The 16,485-nt window shown below is 44.6% G+C and overlaps 1 protein-coding gene across 4 annotated transcripts; it reads right to left on the bottom strand.

The window, feature by feature from the left end:
* Positions 1-247: 247 nt before the first annotated feature.
* LOC110534547 (ras GTPase-activating protein-binding protein 2) lies at positions 248-10,159 on the bottom strand. Of its 4 annotated transcripts, none has more exons than XM_036933702.2 (13): positions 9,926-10,159; positions 8,096-8,214; positions 7,903-7,984; positions 7,477-7,662; positions 7,050-7,140; positions 6,835-6,940; positions 5,526-5,706; positions 5,174-5,275; positions 4,975-5,080; positions 4,744-4,803; positions 4,520-4,648; positions 4,169-4,296; positions 248-3,511 (listed from the first exon to the last, which is right to left on the bottom strand). In XM_036933702.2, the coding sequence occupies exons 2-13, from the start codon at positions 8,188-8,190 to the stop codon at positions 3,227-3,229; spliced, it is 1,551 nt and encodes a 516-aa protein (XP_036789597.1). In that variant the 5' UTR covers positions 8,191-8,214; positions 9,926-10,159; the 3' UTR covers positions 248-3,226. The 4 variants fall into 4 exon arrangements, with proteins under 4 accessions (XP_036789597.1, XP_036789598.1, XP_036789599.1 ...); XM_036933703.2 differs by having other exon boundaries at positions 4,178-4,296; XM_036933704.2 differs by having other exon boundaries at positions 7,489-7,662.
* Positions 10,160-16,485: the final 6,326 nt, after the last annotated feature.

The following is a 16,485-nucleotide window of genomic DNA, read 5'->3' as shown; positions in this document are numbered from 1 at the left end:
ATTTGAGAGAAATAAGCTTTTTGTGCACATGGAACATTTCTGGGATCTTTTATTTCAGCTCATGAAACCAACACTTTACATGTTGAGTTTATATTTTTGTTCTTTATAGTCGAGACCCACGTTACTTCTGGCTTTGTTAATATTCTCAAGTAGGATCCAACATCTTGGGGCATTTCCAACTTCTTTGTCTTTTACGACATTTGGTTGACTGCTGTGCCCCTTAAAACATGACAACCGTGATGACTGGTGCAGATATCAGTAGTTTATTGTATGTTAAGTCCAAACACATTCAAAATGGAAAACTAAAACAAATTTGCTCCATCTGCAACACATTTTTTTGTTTCTACTAGCAAACAAGTAGAAGGTAAACACAGTAAATTAAGATGGCAACCAACTGACTGCTTAGCGTACCACACTTGCTAAAGCCAGGAAGGAAATCCTATTCCACTGAAAAGAGGACTGGAATGATATACATTTAAATCCACTCTACAGCATTTTTCAACAGTGGAAAAAGTTTACAGCCTTTGCTTTAGGGGGTCCTTTGAAACTTGGGGGTAGAGATGGGGGTTTCACTGAAATTTCAGAGCAAAAAAAATAAAAGTACAAATCTGCTCCCAATAAACGTTTTAACACCACTGAGTTTTAAAGCACTGACTTCAGAAAACTAGCCAGAAAGCATGATGGCATTCCACTCGGCTGACTCTCCTCGCCCTTGTTGCCCATTGCAAAAGTAAAATCGCAGTAAGTGCCCTTTTCTTAGCCATAATATGAAACTCACATTATGAGTATATAGGCAACTGTGAAACTTGTCCATATGTGGAAACATGGGGAGGGATGTAGTTCTGCAGTGACCAACAATGGGTTCCTGGAGAAAGGGGCTCAATTTCAAAATGGCCTCTTCCCATAACACACACACCAGTGTTCGGCACGTCGCTCCAATCCAACCAAAAGGTACATGCATTTCCACCAGTGTGACTGGCTTTTTAAGCTGGCCCACGCCACGAGAAAATTAATTATGAGAGCAATGTCAGAAAAGGGGGTAGGATGGGAAAAGTGTTTTTACTGTGACAGATTGTCCCAGAATACCACCTGACAAGGAAGACCTCAGTACGACATTTTGGAAAAGGCGCTACATCAGATTTAACTTTCCGTTTCAGTGCAAGAAGACCAGTATAAGAAAAAAGAAGTGCAAAATATTTGTCATTTCTCCTCCCCGATTCTATTCCAGGTTGAAACCGAGGTCTTCCCTTTCACAGTCACAAAAATAAAACTTCCCATTTCACTGGCAGAGTACTGGTATAGAAATCTTATTTTTCTTATTTTGCCTTAGTGGGGAAAAAAATAATAGAAAAATCGGTACACAGCACATTGAATATTATCAGCATTTAAAAAAATATGAATGCATAAATGGATTTAAAAAAGTGAGTGTCATCCCAGATAAAGTTTGCACTAAGGCTAAACCACACCTAAGATTAACATTTTACAAAAATTGCTGCCAACGAAAAATGTTTGTTGTTGATGAAACAGTCGGATGCCCTTGGATCCAGGGCTTATGCCACCGTTCGAGACAAAGACCATGCTGCTCCAATTGACCGTACCGATTGAGAACTGTCTAGTAGCCCATGTCTGAGCCGTGCAATACAACGTTTACCTTTAAGAGGGCATTTCATTTTCACTGTCCGTTACAGTTACTAAGCAAACAGCTCGTCAATACTGCAGATCCAAACTCTTCAACTGATCCCATTTGCTTGACTAACCAAGAATCACATGACTAGTATGTTCCAATGAGTCATTTCTTTAACATAACACATCTCTGGGACATTTAACATTAAAACTTCAGGCACCCGTTGTCTCTCTAGTCTCTTCAAACCCCAGAGCAGATACTATAAACAAATGCACAACTTGCAGCACATCATCTTAGGTAGTTCAACAGTACTTATGGGAGAGTGAAATGTGCACCAGAATAACGTTATAATCCTGTGAAGAACACTGCAAATTCTCCTGGCCTCAGTAGGTAGAGTAGTTCAACTGGAGCTGGGAGCAACACCGGACACCCCGAACTCAACTCACTAGTAAGACTGGAAAGATGAAATAGAAGGCACCATCATGCTTTTATAGTCAAGTTGAAAAAAAAAAAAGAATTAAATCATACAGTGAACTATGATTTTTGCTGTACATTTATTATGTTCCTCCGTACACTTGACGGGGAATGGAGGGAGAAGAGGAACCCCAGTTTCACGGTTCTGGCAAGGGTAGGGGAGAAAAAAAATGCATGAAAATAAAATAAAAAAACAATAGGGAGCGAGTCTCCAAACATTATCACCACCACTCTCCTATTGGTCAGCTTGGGTTGTGTCTGTGGACCATCCTTTTATTTCCCCAGTCGGTGAAGTCCAGGAACTTTGAGCTTTTTATTAAATTCATTTAGGAAAATAATCATTCTGTAGATTGGTATGTTGTATTCCAGCAGTAATTGAAGCATAGTTATAGGTTCGCAGATGAAAGATGTGAGAAATATATTGGTCACAGTAAACAGGCCTGAAGTGGAGGCCTGCCTTGTCACGTCGTTTAGCTTTGAGACAACAGTAGATGTCTCAACCAGCTGCGATCCCAGGATGTCAATGTAACATGACAAAAGTACCCATTAGTGCATATTGATGAGTGCATTATGCAATTTGTTTTAAGCAGTGTCCTTTGAAAAGGAAAAAACTAAATGCAAGCCCCCCCACAGCAGGAAATTCACCTCATGCTTTTCCAACAGTAACAGGCAGAGAACTCCCACATATAAAATGTGCATTAAGAGGGGTTTCGTGACGTAGCGCCCTGGTAAGTCGAGGCGTAATAATCTCTATTCCAAATGATGGGCTGTATTATCGTAGGTAAAAGTCTATCAGTCCCTCCTCCTATAACGATGCAGATTACTCCTGGTTGCTTTTCCTCAAATTTACAAATTAATGTTTGTGAATTCTTGACAACACTGGAAAAGTACGCTCAGCTCACAGCTAAGTAAAGCGAAAATGCAAATTTGACGTTTGCTCATTTTTGTCTGTCACATCAAAGAAGAAATAGTTGACAGTCTGTCACATTCCAAAGCCAAAAATACTTTTTTACCGAAACGAAAATAAACAAACAAAAGTATATACGTTTATACATGTAGATTTTTTCGTTAACGAGAACGGTAGAAGATGAAGAACGTGGTACTACTTCCGAACTGCAGGTGGCACTATCAGCGGCGCTGGGTGGTGAAGCGGCCCTCGGCGGATCCTCCTGCTCCTCTTCCAGAGCCCAGACCGGGCTTGGGAGCACCCATGCCGCCCCTGGGTGGTGGGCCCCTGCCGTCACGCATCATCCCGCTGCCGGCTACCATGCCTCCTCGCGGGCCGCCGGGCCCCCTGTCGCCACGTCTCCCCATGTCTCTGCGGTCGTCTCCGCCACGGACCTCCCGCTCACGCACCGCCCTGGTCTTCTTCTCCTCTACGTTCAGACGCACCTCGCCACGGAACATGATGGGCTACAGGACAGAGGGGACCGTTAATACAGGACTGGCAGGTGATTAGGGGACCTTAAGAAAATACAATTTTCACGATCCTTCTCATTCACTGGTTTGCACGTCATAAAACCCTATTGGTTGAATCTTTGGTTGTATCGATTGTGTTTGTAGTTTTCCTGCATAGAAAAGTCTTAGGAGAAGACCTGCCTAAGTGTTTTCGGGCCACCAATGTCCAGAAAGCTAAAACAAGAGCCCCCAATATTATTTTTTTAATTAGGATCCTTGAGAACCAACAAATCACCAAAAACAAGAGTCAGGGAGAATCAAATTCCAAAAATGATACATTCAGGAGTATTTTTGTCAGAGAATGGGAACCCCATTGATTTTGTTAGAATGTTTGAGACTCAGATAGCATAAGCCAAGCTGAATGTTGTCTCTGCGGACAACGGGAGGGCTTCAAATTTCCAGTCAGCACCCCCCCCAGCACCATTTTGCTCCAGTAAAACCTTGAATACTCAGTCTCCTATAGCTGAGATTCAAACAAAGGGAAAATGGGCTAGAGATTTGGGGATTAGGATACTGTGCATAAAACCCATAGGTAGTGATTTACAACACCAAGTCGTGTGCCACCAAAACACCCGTGTGAATGAGGGGGATAATGATGAAGTCAGTACTTGCCCCCCCTACCTTCGCCCCCAGGATTCTCTGGACAGGGTCAGAGTCGTCAAAGACCACAAAGCCAAAGTTGGGCAGCTTTCCTCCGACTCCCTTGGTGTTGATCCTCAGCTCCACTACATTGCCGAAAGCTGAAGGAAGACATTTTAGTTTTCAATTCCAAATACCGAAAATCATACACACTTCTCCTGCTACGTCATCTGGAGTTTACCTCGTTAGTCACACCTTAACAAAAGGTTGGAAGATGTAAACTGTTCCAAACGCACACAATTCTATTGATTTAAATGCCATTGATACTTTGAACAACCAGAAAATGGCATGGCTAAATAACCATTCATGTGTATGAGTGCTTACTCATGAAGAAGTCCTTGAGCTCTGCCTCGTCAATGTCATGAGGGAGGTTGCCCACAAAGAGCTGGTGGCTGTCTGGGTACCGGATGATCCTCCTGCTGTCCATCTCACCGGGGTCCGCCTCGCCCCGACCTGCAGTCAGGAGAAGTCATTAGCTACCATCTGCACCGTCACTCTGTACCAACACTGAAGAGAGCACATTTAGTACAAAGTCACAGCTTTATTACCTTTGTTGACAAAACTGAAGTGGGGTTTCCCAGTTTGTGATTCTGAAGGTGCAACACCATCTAAGTGACAGAGACGTGCACACATTAACCCATGTGTAAATAATAAAGACTATAGAAGTGTGAGCACCCGTGACGTGTTGAGAACTAAGCAGACCTAAAACCAAGAGCATATTGCGCGTATAGACAGTGCGTCTATAGAAAAACATTGCCATTAGGTCCCACCGGGCTTACCAGGTCTGGAGGCTCGCTGTACGAAGGCTGGTCTGTCGCGGGGGCGCTGGTCCCGGGGTCCCCGGAGAGGGGCCATCTGGCTCTCAAGTTTGGTCTCCGCTCTGGGCTGTAAAGGAGCGCGACACACAGGAGATGAGACCTACTTGACCACAGACAACACTCAGCCCAGACACACACAAGACACAGGGGGAGGGGTTACCTGTGAGCTTGGTGCTTTAACAACATGGGGGGGGATTCCAGAGGAGGGTCCTGTACCGCTAGGAGGCAGGTTTTTACTGGTCACCGAGGCCCAGGAGAAGGTCTGCCAGGAATTCAGTCAGAATTCAACCGTGCCAATCAGTAGAACACAGTACAATATGATTTTGAAAGGCAGATATCTTGACAGTAATCCGTGCAATAGTGCTACTTCTGAAATGGCACCCTATTCCTTCTATAGTGAACTTTTGACCAGCGATCTATATAGAACAGCAGTGTGATTTCAGATGCAACCTGCATGTTATTGTGATGTTATAAATGGTCATAGCACTGTTGTACCAGGAGAGTGGACCAACCTTGGGGGCCTCCTGCGTGCTGGGTGGGGACTCTACTGGGACCGGGGAGGGGGCCTTCTCCTCCAGCTCCTCCATCACCTTCTCCTCCACGTCAGGCTTCAGCTCCTCTACCTCGGGCTCCGGTTCAGGCTCGGGCTCAGGCTCTGGAGCCGGCTCCTCCATAGGCTCCTCAACACCATTGCTAAATGAAGCAGAAATCAGTCAAGTTTTCTACAGCCGTTTGCCTAGATGTACCTTTTTATAAACTCAGATACAAGCTCAATATGATTGGAGTCGGTCACATTTCTTCTTGACACAAATATGATGCAACTGTACACTCACTGGCCAGTTTATTTGGCACCCCACACCGTTCATGAAAATGGACCGCTCCTACAGACAGACAGTGATTCATGTGGCCTGCTAGATAAAGCAGGCAGACAGGCATCCAGTTACTATTCAATTGAATGGACAAAACGAGTGACTTAAGGCTGCGCGTGGTATGATCATTGATGCCAGATCCAGTATCTCAGAAACTGGCCGCCGGATTTTCCCACACGACAATGTCTGGAGTAAACCAAGAATGGTGCGACAAACAGAAAAGAAAAAAAACATCCAGTCAGCGGCAGTCGTGTGGGCGAAAACAGCTAGTTGATGAGAGGTAGAATGAGAATGGAAAGAATCGTGCAAGCTAACAGGCGGGCCACAAATTGATCAATAACAGCGCAGTACAACAGTGGTGTGCAGAACAGCATCTCGTTGATCCTTGTCATAGATGGGCTATTGCAGCAGACAACCACACCGGGTTCCACACCATTCAGGTAAAAACTAAATGCGGCTCGTGGGCACATGGTCACCAAGATTGGACAATCAAGGAGTGGAAAAACAGCACCTGGAGCATGACATCGAGTTTAATTTACTTGAGTGGCCTGCGCAGTCCCCAGGCCTCAACCCAACAGACCATCTGGAATGGGCTAGACGGCAGTACATTCATGCTGCGAACAATCCACAGCAACTGCGTGATGCCGTCGCCATCAGCATGTACCAACATCCCTGTGGAACGTTTCCGATACCGTGTAGAACGCCCCAAACAATTCTGTCTGTTCTGAAGGCAAAGAGCAGGTTCGACCCAGTACTAGATGGGTGTACCAAATAAACTGTCCGGTGAGTGTACATACCAACTGTATGCCATGTTTACTTGTTGTTTTAAATGCAGTGCACATCCTGTACATAAATGTAATTTCTATAAAACAGAACATTAAGTACATCTAGTCACCATTGATCTAACCATCATTGTCAAACTGGCATGGTGGTCTCCATGGCATAGACTTACATGACAGGGTGAGGCTCGTAGTAGGTAGTGCTGTTAGGACTGTCCTGGAGTGGCTCTGGGGACGGCTGTCTCTCCTCCTGCTCCTCCTCAACCTCCTCTTCAGATTCTGAGGTATCATTGATTAACAAAACAAAGTATACAGACCATATAAACAAATTGACATCCAAAGTCAACATTGAAGATAATTTAACTGGACAAAGTGCAGAATTTCTTACCCTCATCAAGTTCAGCCTCAGAGTCGCCGAAAACCTCATCCTCATAGCGGAAAATGTCGTTGTGTACGTAGAACTTGTTTGCCACAGAGCCCTGTGGAAATAGCCAGACAAGCTATTATTATTTGTGCTGCACTAGCTGACGAAAATGTGCTTTTACCCTCATAGATTATGAAGCGCCTCAACTAAGAAAAAGTGCAGAGTTGTTTTCAGTAGGCATGAAATGTTTTGAAACAGAGTGAATCAGGGAGGTACTTCCTGAACATTGAGCCCTACTGAACACAACGCAGGTAGTCACTCCACTTCAATTCATTCTACCATTTCATGACTGCTGAACACAATCCAAAATTCCCAGTGAGTGACAATTAAAATATGACAACTAGCCTATGCTTAGTAAAGTGTGTGCAGTGAGCCCCGCCCTTTAGCCTACCGTACTACGCACCTCTGGAGCGAGCACAAAGGTCTGCATGAACTTCCTCATCGGCTGGCCGTTGTTGGAGAGCTCACCCAGCACCTGGACCACAACGCCGTCAGTCAGCGTGGCATGGGCGTCCACGTGTCTGATCTTCGTGTGGCATTCTTGGAACTGCAGGGACAGGACCTTCTTGTGGATTTCCTGGGTAGGGTGAAGGAAGTACAGTTAGAAGTAAATCACGAGGCCAGGAGTGGTTTATAATAGAATCACATTTCCTGCATTATTACATCACAGCACTTGAAAGGTTATAAAAAAATATTTGAACATCTAAATTGTTTGAGATTTGCATGAAAAGCATCCCGAGTGAAGACTCTTGACTGTTAGATTTTTCAAAAAATGTAGTTGTCATCTGGAGCTTTGATTTAGGTTATTGACACTTACTGCTTGGCCATACACTGCTTCTGCAAGCTTCCCATTGGAGTCAAGTCCGCCATGAACATAGGAGGAGTTCCTTCCATAGAACCTGTCATGACAAAGCAGAGACATTTAAAGTCCTGCTGGCACAGGTCTACATAAAGCAATGGAAGGTTATCACATACTGTGGGCTATTCAATCTAGACAAATCGGTCAGTACCTGTGCAGGAAATCGGGTGCTTTGTTTAAGAGTGTGTAATACTGCCTCACAAACTCCCGCCCTACAAGCAGGGGACTTGGCTTCTCCATCACCATTTCTTTGGTAATCAATATCAAGTGCTGAAACAGAACATTAACAAAACATTTAAATCTTGATATGAAGTAATACTTTGAAGTGACCTAAGAACATGCAGGTCATCTTTGCAGAAGGAAAATAAAGCCATGACAACTCATTCTTATTGGACATAATTGAGGCAACATGTACAATATCAACCGTTAATACCCGAATGAGACCAATGGAAAACTGAGCAACTTATGAATCGTTCATGAATGATATTTGCATGCAAATTTGAGCTAATAAAAAATTATGTACAGAAACGGGTTATTAAGACGTTGCTTTCTAGTTTTGAAATTAGTTGAGAATATGAAGACAAAGTCGATGCGTTCAACTGATTTTTAAAAAGACAATGCACCATGTTGTTCGTGTTCACATTTTAAAATGATACATATTTATCGTTGCTAGCTAACTACCTACTTTGATAGCGCACACTAGCGTGCAACTGCGCCATCACGTTTATCCACCCGGACACAAAAGAGGGGTACAAAGCATAGGTCGACTTCAACGAGACGTTCTCATAAGAGTTGAGAGATTGTCTGAACATATGTTACTAATCAAATGAACAAATTAGGTTAATGTTAAATTAATTTGTTTGATAGTAGCCAGGCCTATTGTGACGGAAACTGCGGAAGGCCTCCCACGACCTGGTACAGCCTCCGTCGTAGCTGGATGTCTATTTGTGTGGCATCGTCGAATCATTTCCCTGGCCTTGATACCAGACATAACACATGTTGCTAGAAATAGTAGACCAACTCCAAATGCTTTGAAAGAGGCCTCGTCTTATTTGGAAGTGTATTTAGCAAACTAGTTAGGGCAGCATACTTGTAAAGTAAACGAGGATTAGCTAGCTAACGCTGGCTTCCTACTAGATTGGTGCTAGGCTAATTTGGGAAAACTCGTTAGCTAGCTCCTAGTTAGCCAACACGTTAACACTGCGTGCATTGATAAATAGCATTACCCCCAATATTCTAATGTAATTTAAGTATACATTTTAATCAACAAAATGCACAGAAAAGTCCGTACCGGTTGCTAATTAAATGATAGTGAAACTAGTACATTTGCTAACGTTAGGCAGCTAATGGCGCTAAGCTAGATTTGTGGCGTCGTTGCTTTTTCTCAAGCTACCTTGTCTTGACAACTTTGTTTACCCCTATCAGTTTTCCTTCGTGTATTAACATGCATCAACACTTTAATGATGCAAAGTCATGTGGCTCAATTTCATGAATTAGAAACGTTGAACAGCTAGCAACAATCACTTTGTAACTAGCCAATACACATTGGTCTATTCTGACCGGTTAACACGTTCGTGCAAGTGCCTAAATCCTGGCACCGGCAGGCAAGTTTTTCTTGAACAGAGCTGGTTAGCAAGCAATAGTGTCGACACCAGTGCTCGTGTTAGCATTGCACATAATACAAAGGCCGACTGGCTAGGTATTTTTAGCTATAGCTAGTTAGTCAATGAGAAAAATAAAATTGAACACGGTCAAATTCTGGGTTTAGCATCACATGATACCATGCCTGTTTATTCCATTTTAACTCAAATTGTCGACATGAAATTAATTGAAGACACATACTGTACAGTGAGCCAACAAAGATCTTCACTAACTCAAATGTTAACTTTTTCCCGAGAACAACTACAGTAGCGAGCCATTAATAAAATGTTATCCTTAGTCAGATTATCTATTAATTAAAAAAAAAAAAAAGGTAACTTACCTTTTGAAATACCTATCTAATTGAACACAGTGATTAAATGACTATACTCTGAAATATGAAGAATATTTCAGGTGCAATTTATAATATTTCTCTCCCTCTACTGACAGACTTTATGATCTCTGCTGTATCAGAGATTGGAATTTAAAGCGATAGACTTCAAATTTATTGTCTAACCCCTGCAATCTAGGCAGGGAACCCCCGTGACAGTGGAGTAGCCAATGATATTTTTACACTGGACAACATCAATTGTGACGTGGTTTGGTGTATTTTCCCGCCTGCCTTCCTGCCTAAAAATCCAGACGTTATGACGTCACAAGGGTTTATTTTGTCATAACTCATAATATAATATTCATTATCAGCCAACAGTTAAAAAGAGATTAATTGTGACTTAAAACATATTTACCAAGAAAATAATGTTCATATAGTATGTTCTATACACTACAAAATTGAGCAATCTGTAATGCATGAGGCTGTTATATGTTTTATTCCTGACAGACAGCAGATAACTTGAAGGCTACAATTAATACTTTTGAATACAAAAACTGGAGGAAACCTAGAGCCACAGAAACAAGTCTATCATATGCCTGCCAGTATCAGGAGACACACCTACAGTGCATTCGGAGAGTATTCAGACCTCTTGACTTTTTCCACATTTTGTTACGTTACAGCCTTATTCAAAAATGTATTAAATTGTTTTTTTCTTCTTCTCATCAATCTACACACAATATCCCATAATGACAAAGCAAAAACAGGTTTTTACTGAAATGTCTATTTACATAAGTATTCAGACCCTTTACCCAGTACTTTGTTGAAGCTCCTTTGGCAGCGATTACAGTCTTAAGTCTTCTTGGGTATGATGCTTCAAGCTTGGCACACCTGTATTTGGGGAGCTTCTCCCATTCTCCTCTGCAGATCCTCTCAAGTTCTGTCAGTTTGGATGGGGAGCTATTTTCAGGTCTCTCCAGAGACGTTTGATCGGGTTCAAGTCCGGGGTCTGGTTGGGCCACTCAAGGACATTCAGAAACGTGTCCCGAAGCTACTCCTGCATTGCCTTGGCTGTGTGTTTGAGATTGTTGTCCTGTTGGAAGGTGAACCTTCGCCACAGTCTGAGGTCCTGAGCGCTCTGGAGTAGGTTTTCATCAAGGATCTCTCTGTTCATCAATCCCTGGTCTCCTAGTGCCACCACCATGCTTCACCGTAGAGATGGTGCCAGGTTTCCTCCAGATGTGATACTTGGCATTCAGGCCAAAGAGTTCAATCTTTGTTTCATCAGATCAGATAATCTTGTTTCTCATGGTCTGAGAATCATTTAGGTGCCTTTTAGGGGACAGGCAGAGGTTGGAGGAGGCCAGTCGGAGCATGCCGAGGAGTCTTGTTCTGTGCACACACCGTGCAAGCGGCGACAAATGCGGACACGTCAGGGACCATAATAGGCCACCAAAAGAGCTGTCACGCAAAGGCCAGGGCCTGACGGGTGCCGGGGGGGCAGGCAAGCCTGGAGAGTGGGCCCACTCCAGGACTGCGGAGCAGACGGCATCAGGAACAAACATCCAGTTATCAGGGCCCCCCCGGGGTTAGGCTGGGAACGCTGCACCTCACGGACCGGCTTCCCTATTGACCCGCTGCCGAGTGCCCTCGCCAGGCACGAAGTGGGAAGGATGGTCTCGGGTTCCGGGGTAGTAGTCGTGGGGCTATAGCGGTGGGACAGTGCATCTGGCTTAACATTCTTGGATCCTGGCTGGTTTGAGAGGGAGAAGTTGAACCATGTGAACAGCAGGGCCCATCTGGCTTGCTTGGAGTTGAGGCGCTTGGAGGTGCGGAGATACTCCAGGTTCTTGTGGTCAGTCCACACAATTGTTCCGCCCCCTCCAACGCCATCTTCACCACAAGAAGCTCACGATTCCCCACATCGTAGTTCCTTTCCGTGGGGTTGAGGCTATGGGAGAAGAAGGTGCAGGGATATAGCTTGAGGTCAAGGGCATGATGGGATGGGGGATGGGTGGTGGGATGAACCAGGATGGGGGCTGTGGTGAAGCGATGTTTGAGGTCCCAGAACGCCTGGTCAGCAGCTGGAGACTACGTGAACAGAACCTTGTGCGAGGTTAGTGCTGACAGGGGGGAAGCCAGGGTGCTGTAACCCCGGATAAAGCGACAGTACAAGTTGGAGAACCCCAGAAAACGTTGCAACTGCACCCTGGACGTAGGCTGAGGCCAATCCATCACTGCTCTCACCTTCCCAGGATTCATCTTGACACTCCCAGCAGACATGATGTCATCCACAAAAGGGATGGTGGAGCGATGGAACTCGCACTTCTCCGCCTTCACAAACAGCTGATTCTCCAGAAGAAATTGAAGGACCTGCCGGACGTGGAGCATGTGTTCTTGAGGGGAGCAGGAGAAGACGAGGATGTCATCAATGTAGACGAAGACGAACCGTTTAAACATGTCACGGAGAACATCATTTACCAGAGCCTGGAACACAGCAGGGGCGTTGGTGAGGCCAAAGGACATGACCAGATACTCGTAGTGGCCACTGGCCGTGTTGAGGGCGGTCTTCCACTCGTCCCCCTCTCGTATCCGCACCAGATGGTAGGTGTTCTGTCGATCCAGATTGGAAAATACAATGGCCCCCTGGAGCGGCTCGAGGGCCGAGGAGATGAGTGATAGCGGTCCTTAACCATAATGTCATTGAGTCCCCAGTAGTCAATGCACGGGCAGGGTCTTATCCTTTTTCTCCACGAAGAAGAACCCCGCGCCGGCGGGAGAGGAAGAGGGACAGATAAATCCAGCAGCTAGGGAGTCCCTAATGTAGGTATCCATAGCCTTGGTCTCCGGTCCCGACAGAGAGCACAGACGTTCCCGGGACAGCGTGGTGGAAGGGGGAAGGTCAATCCCACAGTCATAGGGTCGGTGAAGTGGAAGCGACATGTCCCGGGCCTTGCTGAACACCTCCCGGAAGTCCTGGTACTCCGCTGGAATGGCGGAGAGATCCAGGGTACCTTCCGAGCCCCCAGGAAGACGTCCCGGGGCAGGTTGTGCTGACTTCAGGAAATGGCCGTGGCAGAACGGGCTCCAGCCCATGATGGCACCAGTAGACCAGTTAATGAGGGGATTGTGTTGTTCGAGCCAGGAGAATCCCAATACTACTGGAATCAGAGGCGACTTGATGAGCAGGAACTGGATAGTCTCGCTGTGATTTCCTGACACCCGTAGGTTGATGGGAGTGGGGTTTTGGGTGACTCTGCCTATAGAGCGACCGTCCAGTGCTCTAACGTCCATGGGAATGGAGAGGGGCTGAGTGGGTCAGGTCAGGCAGAGGTCGGTAATCCAGAGGTGGGGAAAAGTTACAGGATGGCAGGCAGGCCAGGGTACAGACTGAGCATAACTTTGACATCATTGGCAGAGTTAACAGCTTTTAGTATTGTATACACACCCTAGATCACCACCACTACAGGTGGGGCATAGCTCCCCTTCCCCTCTCTCAGGAGGGAGTGAAGAGTACTGAGGGATGACCAGGACTGGTTGGACCCAGGCCTTGTCAGGTTACCAGACTGCTGCACATTGCTCCCAGCAGGCATGGGCATGACTTGTACCTGTGTGCCCTGCTATACCTCTCTCATGTCTGGGAACTTGGCAGGCGAATAGATTTTCTTCCCAGCCACATCGACCACCATGGGGTACACAAAATATGCCCCAGTGGAAGGGAGAGCTACACCAGGGGGGAAGGCTGTGGTGGTCTGGGAGGGGGAGTGGAGGGGTTAGCTGGAACTCCTTACACCCATCTCCCCTCTCCTCGTCCCTCGGGGTGACCTAATAGCCTTCAAGGAACCAGACGTCCTCAGATCGCTTCTGGAGCCCTAGGAACCAAAATAGAATGGAATGGATCAATTGTTCATGTTCAGAATTGCCCACTAAAAGTACAATGTTTATTACATTATTATTGAAACACAAACTGTACAGTCAACAATAAATGAATGGCCATTTAATGAAAATACTCACTGCGGAAATATTTGTGACAGTTTGTAACACCTTTACCTGTTAAGGATAAGAAATGGATGAACATTTATGATGATGATAATAATGCAATTTCCATAGACAAACATTGGCAATAAAATGGCCTTACTGAAGAGCTCAGAGACTTTCAACGTGGCAACGTCATAGGATGCTATTGCTACGTTTCCAACAAGTCATTTTGTAAACTTTCTGCACTGCTAGAGCTTCCCCGGTCAGCGGTAAGTGCAGTTATTGTGAAGTGGAAAAGTCTAGATGCAACAACGGCTCAGCAGTGAAGTGATAGGCTACACCAGCTCACAGTACGGAACCACCGAGTGTTGAAGTGTGTAGCTTGTAAAAATAATCTGTCCTCGGTTGCAACACTCACTACCAAGTTCCAAATTGCCTCTGGAAGCAATATTAGCACAATAACTGTTCGTTGGGAGCTTCATGAAATGGGTTTCCATGGCCGAGCAGCCGCACACAAGCCTAAGATCACCATGCGCAATTCCAAAAGTTGGCTGGAGAAGTGTAAAGCTCGACGACCATTGGACTCTGGAGCAGTGGAAACGCGTTCTCTGGTGTAATGAATCACTCGTTACCATCTGGCAGTCCGACAAACTAATATGGGTTTGGCGGATGCCAGGAGAACGCTACCTGCCCGAATGCATAGTGACAATTTAAAAGACAACAACCACCCGAGCCACTGCCTGTAGACCCCGTTATCATCCAGAAGGCTAGGTCAGTACAGGTGCATCAAAGCTGGGACCGAGAGACTGAAAAACAGCTTCTATCTCAAGGCCTTCAGGCTGTTACATAGCCATCACTAGCACAGAGAGGCTGCTGCCTATATACACAGATTTAAAATCATTGGCCACTTTAATAAATGGAACACTAGTCACTCTAATAATGTCACTTTAATAATGTTTACATATTTTGCATTACCAATCTCATATGTATATACTTTATTCTATACTATTTTACTGCATCTTAGTCTATGCCGCTCTGACATTGCTCGTCCATATATTTATATATTCTTAATTCCATTCCTTTACTTAGATTTGTGTGTATTGGGTATATGTTGTGAAATTGTTAGATATTACTTGTTAGATATTTCTGCACTATCGGAACTAGAAGCACATGCATCGCTACACCCGCAATAACATCTGCCAAATGCGTGTATGTGACCAATACAATTTGATTTGAAAGTTTGGTGGAGGTTTTTCATGGTTCGTGCTAGGCCCCTTAGTTCCAGTGAAGGGAAATCTTAACGCTACAGCATACAATAACATTTTAGACGATTCTGTGCTTCCAACATTGTGGCAACAGTTTGGGGGAGGCCCTTTCCTGTTTCAGCATGACAATGCCCCCGTGCACAAAGCAAGTTCCATACAGAAATGGTTTGTCAAGATCGATGTGGAAGAATTTGACTGGCCTGCACAGAGCCCTGACCTCAACCCCATCGAACACCTTTGGGATGAATTGGAGCGTTGACTGCAAGCCAGACCTAATCACCCAGTATCATTGCCCAATCTCACTAATGCTCTTGTGGCTGAATGGAATAGAAAAGTCCCCACAGCAATGTTCCAACATCTAGTGGAAAGCCTTCCCAGAAGAGTGGAGGCTGTTATAGCACCAAAGGGGGTCCAACTCCATATTAATGCCCATGATTTTGTAATGAGATTTTCGACAAGTATACTTTTGGTCGTGAAGTGTATTTGCGGCTGTTTGTAACACCTTTGCCTGTCGAGGTTAAAAATGATAATGTTTTGATCCAAGGAAAGGAATGCTTGTTCTTTTTTCGTTCTGACTGAAGGCAATGAACAACTCACCTATAATGTTTTTGATAACCTAATGGCATGACATCATATGAAAAGATCTCTTGACATTACACACAATGTGTGCGTCCCAATAGACATTCTATTCCGTATATAGTCCACTACTTTTGACCAGTGCCCTATTGGCCCTGGTCTAAAACAGTGCACAAGGGAATAGGGTGACTTTTGGGACTTATACAGTGTTGCAAGAGGCAGTTATGTAACATGGTATGCTTGTTTCTAATTAGATCACATCACCATTAGGGATAGATTGTAGAAAGAAAGAGTTGATTCTATGAAGAATACATCATGACATCACAAAGCTTGATAAACCCATACAAAGGTTTACTTTAGAACACATGGTACAAAGTCTCTGAGAAAAAAAAAAACAATTTGTAAATAGTTACAGCCAACTCTATATTGATGATACCTACCTTCTTTGTCATCAGATAACATCACGAGGATAGTCACTGCAGATAGAACACGGACAGCACTGTTGACATCCATGCCTGCAACATTATCTGAAGTCTCTTTCCCATGGAAATCTATCATGAAGGCTGATATATGCTAATTAAACAACCCTCTCATGCCAGTGCTTTGTGATAGAGCACAGAGCCTATTGTGAAATTTAGAGTGTGCCAGAGGCCTTGTTTTGACAAATAGCTATAATATGGAAATATTACATCATATTCTTAATTATTTTGTTTGTTTTGAAGCGGGACAGTGTTAGAAAAGTAAAATGTTTGCCAG

This window comes from Oncorhynchus mykiss, chromosome 10 (genome assembly GCF_057628025.1).
Source record: "Oncorhynchus mykiss isolate SJ-2025 chromosome 10, ASM5762802v1, whole genome shotgun sequence".
NCBI classification, from domain to species: Eukaryota; Metazoa; Chordata; class Actinopteri; order Salmoniformes; family Salmonidae; genus Oncorhynchus; species Oncorhynchus mykiss.
The sequence above is the reverse complement of the archived record's forward strand: the minus strand, read 5'-3'. Positions and strand labels throughout refer to the sequence as shown.

Excerpts from the sequence above, each read along its gene's own strand:
- LOC110534547 (XM_036933702.2), bottom strand. The coding sequence starts at position 8,190 with ATGGTGATGGAGAAGCCAAGTCCCCTGCTTGTAGGGCGGGAGTTTGTG. Across the intron at positions 4,649-4,743 it reads CTTCAGTTTTGTCAACAAAG|GTCGGGGCGAGGCGGACCCC; the intron begins GTAATAAAGCTG and ends TCCTGACTGCAG. Across the intron at positions 3,512-4,168 it reads TGGGGGCGAAGGTAGGGGGG|CCCATCATGTTCCGTGGCGA; the intron begins GCAAGTACTGAC and ends TCTGTCCTGTAG.